The sequence below is a fragment of the Elephantulus edwardii genome, unplaced genomic scaffold (assembly GCF_000299155.1).
Source record: "Elephantulus edwardii isolate Elephantulus edwardi_28Jun2011 unplaced genomic scaffold, EleEdw1.0 scaffold00004, whole genome shotgun sequence".
NCBI lineage: Eukaryota > Metazoa > Chordata > Mammalia > Macroscelidea > Macroscelididae > Elephantulus > Elephantulus edwardii.
The window spans coordinates 7,738,082-7,752,082 of record NW_006399754.1 but is presented as its reverse complement, the minus strand read 5'-3'; the positions used below and the strand labels follow the sequence as shown (position 1 = coordinate 7,752,082).

At 45.5% G+C, this 14,001-nt stretch overlaps 1 protein-coding gene and 1 pseudogene across 1 annotated transcript in view; one reads left to right on the top strand and one right to left on the bottom strand.

The window, feature by feature from the left end:
- STOML3 (stomatin (EPB72)-like 3) overlaps positions 1 to 12,732 on the bottom strand; it is a 35,938-nt gene extending 23,206 nt beyond the window's left edge. Inside the window, exon 1 of the mRNA XM_006879530.1 lies at positions 12,631 to 12,732. Within this exon, the coding sequence (XP_006879592.1) occupies positions 12,631 to 12,682 (52 nt within the window). The 5' untranslated portion in view covers positions 12,683 to 12,732. The remainder of the gene's footprint in view (positions 1 to 12,630) is intronic.
- On the top strand, positions 430 to 987 carry LOC102877571 (annotated as a pseudogene).
- Positions 12,733 to 14,001: the final 1,269 nt, after the last annotated feature.

Below are 14,001 nucleotides of genomic sequence, written 5' to 3'. Positions count from 1 at the left end.
TGCAGGAGGGGAAGACCCTCTATGAGGTGGATTGATTCAGTGACTGGGGTACTCGGGATGGGTGTGTCAGAGGCAATGAGATTGGCACAGGATAGAGCATGGTTTAGGGCTGTTGTACATAGGGTCGCTATTAGTCGCAAATGACTCGACGGCACATAACAACAACAACAACAAGAACATTATTGTTATAAAATAGGACAGATACGGGTTCCTCACGGAGCCTCTTGCAGGTGCTGAGTGGTTTGGGTAGGCTAATGGCCATGGTGCTGGACCAGCTTGACTGCAGGATTTGAGACTACCTGGAAACCTCGTTGGCTCCAGACACTTCTATGAGCTAGAGAGTGACTGGCCACAGGCCTGTGCCATTGAGAAGGTTCGCATCTGCCCATTCTGGGATAAATTTCTTCTGTAGGTGAAGCCTAGAGCACCATGAGCACAAGAAAACGTCGGGGTGGAACAGTCAATTCCAGACAAGGCCAGAAGCGAACCCGGGAAGTGCCCTCCCCACCCGAGATGGCCGAGCCCATCGAGTTTCTGGAAAGCACTGGAGATGAAACTGTGGACCTCACCTGTGAGTCCCTGGAATGCGTGGTCATTGACCCGACTCACAATGACTCTGTTGTGATTGTTGACGAGAGACAGTGGCCCCGGAGGAATGTCTGGAGGCTGCACGAGGACTATGCTGACAGCTGTGTGGTGAGCAGTGACGATGAGGAGGCACCCACGGACAGCGATGCGTATGTGACCCCGCACACACCCAGAAACGCCAGGGATAAAGGCACAGCAGGACCCAGGCCTTCCGGTAGCTGTCCAATGTGCATGGATGGATTCTCTGAGATCGTGCATAACGGACGTCTCATTGTTTCTACGGAATGTGGCCATGTTTTCTGCAACCAGTGCCTCCGAGATTCCCTCAGAAATTCCAACAGCTGCCCGACTTGTAGGGAAAAGATCAAGCACAAATGGTACCACCCCATTTATATATGAGATGCCGTTGCTGCTCAAGGCGACGGCCAGCCGACCAGGATTCCTCTGCTGGGTCTGGGGCTCTCCGACCTCCAGTGTGCTGAGCTCAAAAACTTACCAACCAACTCCCCAACTGCCTCCCACTCTGTTACACCCCCTCTTAGCTCTCTTTCTCTCCAGTTTGATGTGGGGTGGAGCTCAGCTCTCCCAGACCAAGGTCTGTCTGCTGTTTTGGGGTGGTCCGTGAGCCCTGGTTCCCTACTCCGGAACCTCACGTAGCGTATTCACAGTGGAGCTGAGGATGGTTCCAGTCTCTTCCTGGAACCTACATGTTTGCCAAGAAGTGTCCTCTCCACACAGTGGGTGTGTCACCTGGGGACTGGCTCCAGGTGGTGAGCGAGCAGGTCTTCCTGGGCTCTCGTGGGCCACCACCTCGTCAGTTAATAGCCAGCCAGCTTGTGCACCAGTTACTGAGCCATGTGACGTGTGCCAGCTGAGGAGCCCAGCTGCAGGAGTGGCCCCAGGCCAGACCGCTGCTGCCCTGAGAAGACAAACCAGCAGACTGTGTTTCCTGGGGAGTCAGAGGTCAGCTGTGGTCCCCTGTACCTCCCCCTCAGCAAGTGGGAATTTCTTCAGTCCTCGCGAACTTCTGCAGGGCAGAACATGTGCAATAAAGCCCGTACTTCACCTCTCAGCTGCCCAGGAGACATAGATAGTGCCCCTTAGAGGCCTGGCCATGCTTGGGACAGTGCCGTCCCTGCCCTGGCTCTGTTCACCACCTGTTCTCAGGAACCTCTCCCAGGTGTCCACCTGGCACAGGAGATACAGAGCACCGTGGGGCCTGCATTCAGGGTCTTCCTTTCAGATAAGGTCCACCCTTTGCTCACCACATGAACTGTGCAGTCTTTGATCTTCTGCGGTAAGAGTACTTGTCCCTCTTATCTCTTCCCTGCTCATCTGTAACTTTCAAGGGCAAGTTCCCCATCTTACGCTTCTTGGCATCCTTAGCTCTTTTTTTAACAGTGAAAAGCTTTATTTCTTCACTGTTGCACATTTTCTTCCCTCCCCTCTCCACTCTCTCAACCCTCCTCGCAATGCAGTCCTTGTTCCAGATTGTTGTCATACATGTAACGCCTGATCATATATTCTTTTCCAATATGGATTACACATCAATGTCAAGAAAATGGAAAATCTTCACAACTGGACCAAGAGGCAATGTCATGCTAGAGGGAGAAAAGTTTCATGTTGTCAATAATTTCATCTGACTTGGATTCAAATCAACATTCCTGGGAGCAGCAGGCAAGAAAGCAAAAGATCCTTTGCATTGGGCCTCTTTAAAGTATTAAAGAGCAAGGAACTCACTTTAAAGATTAGGGTGTACTTGCCTCAAGCTGTAGTTTCCCCATTGTTTCATATGCGTCTGAAATTTGGACAATGACAAAATTGGAGTACGGAAGAACTGACGAAGAATTGATACTTCTGAATTGTTGGCAAAGACTATTGAATATCCCCATGGACTCACAAAAGAACAAACATATATGTCTTGGAAATGCAACCACAGTGCTCGTTGGAGGGAAAGATGGTAAGACTCCTCTCACACATGCTTAGGGTGTGTGGTCCTGAGAGGCCAGCGTTTGGAAAAAGTCGTTATACTTGGAAAAGTGAAGGGTCGTCAAAAGAAAGGAAGACTCTCAACAAGACAGATGAACAGTGACTGCAGCAAGGTATGTCAGAGACGCTGGGGAAGGCACGGGCTAGGACAGGGTTCAGATCTTTTGTTCACAGAATCGGTATAAGTCATAGTTAACTAAAAGGAATCTAGCAACAAGAACAAGACACTGTGCTTATTTCTAGGACAACTACAGCTGGTAAAATGAGCGACTGAGGCAAGAACAGAAAGCTTGATCACCACCTTCCCTTCAGTCTGCAAGGAGAAAGGTGAAGTCACATCCCAGGACTCTGGAGGCCAGGCTGGGAGGCTTCACCTGCAAAGACTAGAGATGAAAAAGGTCAGTGCTTCATTGCACAGCCAGGACACAGGACACTGCCCTGGCTGACACCATCATCTAGAACTCTCTTTAAATAAGGCAGCACCTGGGGGTCCACAAACGGGCACTGAATTCACGTTTCCCATATTGACTTTGTGGTGAAGCAATACCAAACTGCACTTGCGAAGGATGCCTCTGGTGCATAGTCCCTGGTGCTTAGATACAGACTCAGCATCGCAGGAGGTCCAATCCCCTTGGCGATGGCGGTAAACACCAAGGCAAGATTGGTTACCTATGTGTGACCAGGAAGAAGAAGGCTATAGTCCAAATGACTAATCCCAACTGGATGGTATTCGAGCAGAAATTAATTTTAGTAAATAAAGTGTGCTAAGGAGGGATAACATGCTCACAAAATCAGGGCCAACCAAAGAGAGGAAGCCCCTTCCTAAGAGGGATTGACAGTGACTGCAGCGATTGTGTGAGCACAACGGAGACTGTAGGATGGCACGGGGTCCAGCAGCGTGTCATTCTGTTGAACACAGGGTCCCTATGACTCAGAGCTGATTCAGGGACACCTGATGATCACACAGCTAAATACTTCCACTTCCACACACTCTTCCTCAGGCTTGCTCCAAGGCACAGCTTATCCTGGGATCTCTTGATGACAAATTCCAATTAGGTATCCTGCCATGAACAAAACACAACCTTCACACTTGCCCTTCAGACAGCAGGCTCAACACGTGGACTCTCAACACTCCAGGCATCCAGTTTTCCAAGTGCCAGGGCTTCTGAGAGCCTGGCACAGCGGTGTTACTTAGGAGCCTTGTTGACCCAGGCATCTGTGGTCATTTTTCATGGGACACAGGGACTTTTAGCTAACACAGATGTCCTTCCTATGAATTTAGTTAACTCACATGCTTGGCCATCTAGTCATCTAGTCAACTTTGCCTCCTGGTGACCCGCGTTGTGTCAGAGGAGAACTGGGATCCATGGGGCTTTCAATAGCTGACTTTTTAGAAAAGACTGCCAGGTCTTTCTTCCAAGGAACTCTGAGTGAAATGAAATCTCCAACCTTATGATTAGCAGCGGAACATATTAGCCATTTGTACCATCCAAGGACTCTGGTCACATGCTGACAGTAAATGAACACCCCCTGGAGTGGAGAAAGAGAGCTCCGGGGGGCCAAGTGGTAAGGAGTTACGCTGCCAACCCAAAGACTCATGGTTCAAATCCACAAACTGCTCCACAGGAGAAAAATGGGCAATTTATTCTCAGGAGATTTGCAGCTTCTGAAAACCTGGGGAGGAGTCAGCTACAATTTGGCTGCACGCAAGAGCAGCAGCAGCAGTGGGGAGAAGTGGGGTTCACCAAGGTCTCTCACTTCAGTGTGTATTCACGTAGGAGGCTGACTCTCCCCTAACTGTTCCCACATCTTCACACTCTATGTTCTCTGTAAATTTCGGTTTCTTTCTTACGAAGTGTTTGCGTGACCTCCTTTATCATGAAGGGACAGCTCGGCATGTCCCACTCCTGGATATGTGATGCCCCCGCTCTCAGCACTTCAGGCCACACTGGAATTTCCACCAAGGCATGTGTCTTCCCTGTAACTTTTCAGAGACCAGACATCTCATTTGGATGTTTCCATCTCCAGACACTGACACACAGTAGAGGTGGAATAATTCAATAAATAAAAAGAGGAAGAGAGGAGGGAAAGGACGAAAGAAGAACACAACAAAGAGGGGAAGAGGAAAGAGAAGAATAAAAGAAGGAATGAAAATAAGGAGGAAAAGAAGGCACAAAACATCTCAAAGAATCAGAATTATTCTAAGCAGCACTTTCGATTAACTGATCATCACCCAAGAGAGTCAATTAACTAGAGAACTATATATGCTTACATTTTCTCTTTTGTACATCTGGCCTCATGCTGCCCTTACCCCTACAGCTCTGTGAGAAGAAAACAAGAGATCACAGCCCTATTGTAGGGCCACTGAGAGTTGAAATCAAGGTATCACCCCAATAAGGACAATGAGTTAATCCCTAAGATTGATGCCTGTTCTCTTGAAAATGGTATTAGAAGAAGAAGAAGGAGTAGGAGAAGGAGAAGAAAGAAGAAGGAGGAGGAGGAGGAGAAGTTGTTATGTGCCATCAAGTTGCTTGTGACTCACAGCAACCCTATATACAACAGTTCTGAACTCTGCTCTATCCTGAGCCAACATTATTGTCCCTAACACACTGACCCCCATTACTCCAGACACTGAGTTAATCAATATCATTGAGGGTCTTACTCTCTTGCTCTGTCTCTCCACCCTCCCAAGCACAATGTCCCTCTCTAAAGACTAGTCCCTCCTTGCAACATGCCCAAAGTATGTCAGACGAAGTGTCAGAATACTTGCCTCCTAGGAGCATCCTGGTTTAACCCTCTCCAGGATGAACCTGTTTGTTTTCTTAGCAGTCCATGGTATATTCAATGCTCTTCTCCAGCACCACAGCTCAAAGGCATCAATTCTCCTTCTATCATCCCTAGTCACTGTCCAGCTTTCTGAGGCATAGCACATAATTGCAAAGATGATGACCTGGATCAGGTGCACCTTAGTCTCCAGACTTGTGTCATTTCTCTTCAGTACTCTGGAGATGTACCTGATAGCAGACTTTCCCAGTGCAATTCGTCTTTTGATTTCGTGGCTGCTGGTACCATGAGTATTGATCGTAGAGCCAAGCAAACTAAAGCTGTTTACAATCTCAATCTCTTCACCATCCATCACAATGCTGCCAAACAGCCCAATGGTGAAGATCTTTGTTTTCTTGATGTTGAGCTTCAATCCATATTGAAGGCTGCAGTTCTTGACCTTCTGCAGCAAGGGCCTCACATCCTCCTCAGTTTCAGCAAGCAGGGTTGTGTCATTTGCATAGAACAGGTTGTTGATGAATCTTCCTCCAATCCTGATGCCACATTCCTCCTCATACAGCCCAACCTCCCTGAAGATCTGCTCCACATATAGATTGAAAAGGTATGGTTATAGGACACATCCCTGGTGTACACCCTTCCTGATTTTAAACTATGTAGTGTTTCCTTGCTCTGTTCTGACAACTGCCTCCTGGTCCAACCATAGGTTTCACATGAGCACAATCAAGTGTTCTGGGATTCCCATTCTTCTCCGGTGGTGATGAAGGAAGAAGTTCAAGCTACTCTGAAGGAAATAGCAAAAAACAAGGCCCCAGGTATTTAGAGCATACCAACTGACATACTTCAACAAACAGATACTTCCCTGAATGAGCTCATCAAGTTGTGCCAAGAAATCTAGAGGACAATCACCTGGCCAAATGACTGGAAGAGATCCATATTTATTCCCATTCCAAAGAAAGGTTACCTGACAGAGTGTGGAAATTATCAAACAATATCATTGATATCACATGCAAGCAAGATTCTGCTGAAAATTATCCAGAAATGACTGGAACAATACATCAATAGAGAAGTGCCAGATGTACAGGCTGGGTGTAGAAGAGGTCATGGTACTAGGGATATTATAGCTAATGTTAGATGAATCCTGGCCGAAAGCAGAGAGTACCAGAGGAATGTCTATCTGTGTTTCATTGACTATGCAAAGGCATTTGACTGTGTGGATCACAGCAAACTGTGGCTGATTCTGAGAAGAATGGAAATACCGGAATAATAATTATAATAACATTTAATGGTCCAGGTGATGGCCTTAAATGCTCACTATGCATCTGAGAGCTAGACCATGACTAAGGATGACGGAAGAAGAATTGAGGCCTTTGAGTTGCGGTGCTGGAAAAGAATACTGAACATACTTTGGACTGCCAAGAGAACAAACAGTTCTGTCCTATTGAGGGTAAAACCATTTTGCTCCTTGGAGGCAAGGATTCTGAAGGTTCATCTCATGGACGTTGGGTATGTCATGCAGAGGAACCAGTCCTTGGAGAAGGACATCAAGTTTGGAGAGGTAGGGGGTCAGCGCAGAAGAGGAAGACTCTGGGTGAGATGGATTGACAAAGTGACTGTGGCAATGAGATCAGGTGTGTCAGAGATGGTGAGGATGGCTCAGGTAAGGCAAGGTTCAGAGCCACTGTTCACAGTCACTATGAGTTGTAGCTGACTTGACAGCACATTACAACAACAAAATTATTCTTTCACACACACACACACACACACACACACACACACACACACACACGCGGAGCTTTGGTGGCCTAGTGGTAAGAAGCTGTGCTGCAATCCCAAAGACATACAGTCCAAACCCTAATCCACCAGCTGCTCTGCAGAAGAAGGCTGGGCAATCTCTTCTTGTGCAATTTACTACCTCCAAAAACTCGCCAGAGGATAACAACATAGAGTAATAATCACATATATTTTAAAATTATAATCATGGGTTCGAATCCACCAGATGCTGTGCTGGAGAAGGAGGGACAATCTCCTCCTGTACCAGTCAGATCCAATTTGACGGTACACACACACACACACACACAATAATAAAATTTAAAAAAAAATAAAAACTATAATCATGGAGTTATAATCAAGCAAGTCATGGCCCATTTGCACAATATCCTATCATGCGTAATTTCTTTAAAAGTTCACAAAAAATATTTCAAAGGCACAAGGAAATGAGTATGTATGATGTGAACAGAGAAAAACAGAAGTAGGATAAAATCATGTAGACAATATGATCCCAAATAGTAGAAATATATGTATAGAAAGAAAATGCTAGAAGGAAAAAAACCCAAAATTTAACAATGTGAGTCCATTTTTGTACTGTTCTGGCTTACCTTGAATTTTTAATACCTTCTTAATTTGGGGGTCTCAGACTGCACTCTGCAGTCAGGGACCTCTCTAAATTATTGAAAAGCAATGCTGTTAGGTCTTTCCTATCACCTGCTGTGCATCTGAGAGTTGGACAATGACTAAGGATGACAGAAGAAGAATTGATGCCTTTGAAGTGTGCTATTGGAGAAGAGTACTAAACATCCCATGGACGGCCAAAAGAACAAACAAACATGTCTTGGAGAAGGTGCAGTCAGAGTGCTCCTTGGAGACAAAGATGATAAAGCTTCATCTCACATACTTCAGGCATGTTGCTAGGAGAAGTTTTCCTTAGAGAGGGACATCAGGCTTGGAAAGATAGAGGTTGACAAAGGAGAAGTCCCTCGACTTGGTGGATTGACAGTGACTGCTGCAATGGGCTCTAGTGTGTCAGGAAGAGTGAGGATGGCGCAGGATAGAACAGGGCTCACATCTGTTGTTCGCATGGTCACTATGGGTCGTGCTCAGCTTGATGGCACCTAACAATAACAACAACTCAGTTTGGTTTTTTTTTAGTTTAAAAATACTTGTTACACATACAAAAAAAAAATACTTGTCACACTGTGCGTCTAGAGCAGGAAAGGGCAGCTGCTACCAATGTGGGGAGGGCAAGAACTCATTATCCTTGGGTTTGGAGAAGCAGCATTAAAAGAAAACAAAAAGCCTTTTTCTCTACTTATTTCTAATTCTGCAAGGATAAAGTCAGTAAAATAGAACTATGGCAACTTCCTGGGTTTTTCTCTAGTGAGGATCAAGGATTTTAAGCCTCAAACAAAAAATCTAAAGTGAAGTCACAGGGAAAACGCTATCTTTTTGTTTCCTGGTATAATTTATCTTCCCTCAGACCCTTCTCTGTGAAGCAATGCACACGTTCTACAGACAGGAAACCCTTTTCAGGAAAGGGGGCACTTTCCGAGAAGAAAAACCAAACACGCCCAGTACTGTGCCATCGGTTCTGGCTCATAGTAACCTCCACTGGGTTTCTGAAGTTATAAATCTTAAAGGGAGGAGACTACCCATCTTTCTCCCATGGAGTGGCTGGTGGACTTGAACTGCTGATCTTCTGGTTAGCAGCCTGATACACTGCACCACCAGGGCTCCTTGAAAGGAAACACAGTGCTACTCAGGTGTGGTTCTGCACCTTCCCCATCTCCTGGTGCTTCCTTGCATGTACAGTCTCTTGGCCTGTGCTCTACCCCTACCCCCCAAGACCAGAGCATGAGGGCTCCGGGGAATGCGCCCAGGACCTGTGTTTAAGCAAGCTTTCTAGGCGATGCTACACTCAATCTTAAAAAGAATCTCCAAGACTTAAGTGATCTGGACTATAATTAACTTCCACTCTTTGAAAAAAAGAAAAAGGTGGGAGAAAGTATTAAAGGCTAACATAAGCAGTGCTGTGACAGGACATGTTTAACTGGATCTTGAGGAAGGTGGAGAGAAGCCTGATGTGTAGGATTTTTGAAGTACACATATTACCCCATCAACGAATCTACACTCACTTAAATGATACTGCTGAACCTGGAGATGTGACGACAGCGGCTTCCAAAGACCAGGGACGAGATGCCGGTACACTTGGAAAACGTTTTGCTAGAGGTGGTAACAAAAATGAAAAACCATTTGCTGAGTACTCTGACTCGTGGGGAGCCCCTGTGCGTCTCTATAGACCTGTGCCCACAGGATTTCCCTGGCTGTTCCAAGGCACTTCTGGGTAGACTGGACCCTCCAAGCTTCCAGTTAGCAGTCAAGAGAATTACGCTTGCGCATAAGGACCAAGTAGTTGCCATTGGGTTGAAACTGACTCACCCCATGAATCAGCACACAGCTGTGTTTTCTAGAGTCTACAGGGCTGGTTTTCTGGAAATCAGTCACCAGGTGTTTCTTCCGAGGTGCCAGAGACTGCTCAGGTGCTGACAGAGACTCAGTAATTCACTGCCTCCCTAGTCATCTGCTACTGGGAACCTCTGAAAGCCTGGGCACTGTACATCACCTTGCTGGAGCAGTGTCTGACATGAAGGAGGAGACAAGTGCAATGCTCCAGTCACTGAAAGTGAACCTTGTGGCATTTCCTGTGGGCTGTCCAATGCATATGAAATCAGAAGCCCAGTTTTGTCTGTTCTTCAAGTTCTTTTACTATGCTATAAAAAACCCAAAACCAAGGAAACTCATGAGCTCTTTCACTGATCATAGCATTTCAATCATGCCATCTGTCCAACTGATACAATGGAAGCCAAGCTTTCTCAAGGGAACTGTGGTGGCCTAGTGGCAGCAAGCTGCACTGCAATCATGAAGGCACACTGTTCGAAACCATGCACTGCTCCACTAGAGAAGAGTGGGCAATCTCTTCCCATGCAATTAACTGCCTCTGAAAACCCCCTAGAGGGTCATATATGGGTCAGTTCTGACTCAGCAGTACACAACAACAACAAACTGTCTCATGAAAGTTATCATGGAAAAGTTAAAAAAGGGTCATAAGGAATTTCTATGGTCAGCTTTTTAAGGAAGCACCAAACTGCCTTCCAGAATGGTTGTACCATTTTACAGTTCCACCAACAATGTATGAGTTCCTATCTCGCCACATCCTCTCCAACATCTATTACTTGCTGCTCTGTTAAACTTTGCCACTGTTACTGAAATGAGATGGTACTTCATTGTAGTTTTGATTTGAATCTCTCTTATTGCCAGTGATTTGGGGCATTTCTTTATGTGTCTGTTTGCCATTTGATATCTTCCTCTATGAATTATGGTACATTCACACAATAGAATAGTATGCAGCATGCAAGAGCAATGATTCTGTAAATTATTACCTAACTTGTGAGGGACTGGAGAGCACAATGCTGAGTGAACTAACTCAGTCCCATAAGGATAAATATCATATAAAACCATTGTTGTAGAATAAGTATAAGGATCCAAGAGGGGTGGGAGAGGTCGGAAGCAGAGGGATGAGGATGTGCAGGGGGCAGTGGGGATTAACCATGAGGTTGTACAATTTGATGGGTGGGGGTAAGGGAAATTGAAAGAATCTGTTCTTGAAAATAATGTATTCTAATTTTGTAAATAAACTAGTAGGGGGGGAAAGAGAAGTTAAAGAAGGGTAGTTTTGATGAGACACTGCCTGTTAGCACTTTCAAATATTTACTGTTTCCAACATATCACTGTGGCTATGCTGACTCTGAAATCTCTGCTTTATTATTAACCCAAATGTTGGAGGTTCAAGTTCACTCACAGGCACCTCAGTGGAAAAGTCTGGTGATCTGGTTCCAGAAAATGAGCCCTGGAAACTCTAGGGAGCAGAGCTCTCTGCCGGCACAGCACACGTGGCTCTGTGTCCAGGTCTCCAAGGTTTGCTATCACCTGAGCAATAACAAGTCCGTTCCTAGGCCTCATCAAGAGAAAGGTTACCTTTCCAGTTCAGATAGACATACCTAAACTGATCCTCTTTGTTTACACATTGATAATGTTAAATGTTTCCCCCTTCACGTCTACATTATATTATGACATCTTGGCAGCTTTGCTGTTGGTGGCACTACAGTCCGTTCTGACTCGTGGTGACCCCCTGTGTACAGAGCAAGTGACTCCACAGGGTTTTCAAGGCTGCATGATCTTCTAGATGCAGATCAACAGGTCTGCCTTCAGAGACACCGCTGGCTGGGCAGCGCTGCCAAACTCCTGGCTAGAGGTTGAGCACTTAACCACTTGCGTCACCAAGGGACTCTTCTTTGACAACAGAGCGTGGCATCTAACAGGGAGGAGGACGAGGCCTCCAGCCCAAATTAACACCACGTTCAAGACATGCACACAAACACACTCCTCATTCATTATCATCCTTAAACTCTCCAACACTGCATTTTTCCACTAGTAAATGGAATTATCAGAGAATCTAGCTAAAATGTGTTGCAGGATTTAGAAAGAGAATGCAAGTGATATACTTTGTAACAGACTTTTAGAAAAAAGTCCCGGAATAAATACGTCTTAAGTCGTAGAGGGAACCCAGGTGACATAGTGGATGACACGGTGGGCTGCTAACGGAACGGTGTGCGCATCGAATCCACCACCTGCTCTGAAGAAGGAGACTGTCTCCTTTAGCAAAGATTGATAACCTTGGGACCTGGGGGGGGGGCGGGGGACACCATGAGTCTAAACCAGTGGGTTTCGTCTTGACTATTAGTATTCCTTTTATTGCTGTTGGGTGCGGTCAAGACTCATGCCTGAACCTCCAGTAAGTTTTCAGAGGCTGTAAATCACACTGGGGAAGGCGGTCTATCATCCTCCCATGGAGCAGCCGGCAGCTGGTAGATTTGAACCACATGCCTTTGGGATCACCGCGTAGCCTCTTACCACTAGGCCACCAGAAGCTCCCACAGGCGTTATTTTTTACTAACAGCTAAGTTTTATCTTTTAAACTTCTGATATTCAACCTACTTTCCTTTTAATATGCTATTTAAAGATGGGAAAAAATAAAAACTCAAACTTCAAACTCATTGCCACAGAGTGAGACCGATTTACAGCTGACCCTCCAGCAGGTTTTCAGATGGTGTAAGTTGTACGGGAGATTGCTCGCCTTTCTCTCGTGGGGCGGCTGGTGGATTTGAACCACCTTATTTGGGTTAGCAGTGCACCTCTCCATAGATGAGCATCCAGAGCTCCTTTTCAGCCTCCTATCCCTGCTTGCATAACTTTGATGTTTAATGGGGGGAGGAGGGGACAGTAAAAAAATACACAAACTCTGTCTATAACTGGAGAAGAAGAAAAGCAAATTCTAGATTGTGGTTCAAAAGTGCAATGGAACCAGCATAAGAAAGCTCCAAGTTTCACCTTGCTTAAAATACAGAAGACAAGCTTGAAGTGGGAAAAGAGACTTACCTACTAAATTTTCTTTGTCCTGCTTCTCAGGGGAGGCCGCCCCAGAATCCATCTCATTCTTCGGAGGCCCTCAGCCTTGGTAAATTTTCATGTGTGTGGAGCCAGGCCTGGGTCCTGGGAAACAACCCACATTTGTCTCAGAGAGAAGAGGAGAGAGTGTGAGTGAGTGAGAGCGAGTAAGAGCAGCGAGTACTCTCCCGAGCACCCTGCGGAGTGGTTGCCCTGGTGAAAGAAACTTGTTTACACAACATCAACAGAAAATTTTCTTTAGTGAGTTCAGGCTGTCTTGGTTCATAGAGTAGATCTAAAAGTATATGAACATCTAGTAGCATTCCTTCCTGTAAAACATCATTATTGTATTTTCAACATCATTTATATTTGTGTAAAACCCCTTCAAGTGCATCTAGAATAATTTACTTTCAATAGACTCCCAGACACACAGAGCAAGCGTAATCATCAGTGACTGTGATGTTTCAGGTAAGGAACTTGAACCTGGTTTCTCCTGCATCCCTGCCGTTGAGTGATCAGAAGAAATCCCAATGTATTCATGTCATCATGCTACTTAGGAACATCCTCCCAAGTCAAACTCCAATGCTGAACCAACTCACAGCTGATTCTTCAATGGCGTTTTGGAGGCCGTAAATCCCATGGGAGAAGATGAACCATCTTTCTTTCAAGGAGCTGCTGGTGGATTTGAACCAGCAGAGAAATGCTACCTTTAAGTTAGCAACACAATTCCCTCCAGACAAAACCATCAGCTAATACAAAGCCAAGCTGACTGTTGTCGAATGGGTTCTGATTCATGGAGATTGACCACGGGTTTCTGAGGCTGTAGATTTTTACGATAGGAGACAGCTCACCTTACCTCCTCAGAGCTGCTGGTGGATTTGAATTGCCCACTAAACTCCTGATCATCCTGCAAGACCCTGGTGGGCTGGCTCCTCGCTCTCTTTCTAGCCTCACTCACATGCCAGGTGTTTTTCTCAGCAACAGCCAAGAGCATGACTTTCTACTAATCCCTCTTAAGCTCTGTGTGCCACAGGACCTTTGCATATGCTGTCATGGGTACCATTAATTTGGTTAGTCCTTGTTTATTCTTCTCATCCACATGCTAAAAAACTATGAAGTTTTGTTTGTAAATAAAACCTTGTTTACAAAAACTGGAGAAGGATACAATTATCCTCCTGTTTTTGTAAATAAAGTTTTATTGGAAAATAGTCATGCCCATTTTTTTTTCTCTTATACCAATTACTTTGTTTATTGCAATTGTACAATTGAGTCATTGTCTAGAAACTGACTAGCCTGCAGCTTAGAAAAGATAGTATCCTTTTTGAAAAAACAGAGAGCGAGCGAGAGAAGAAGAGGGAGGGA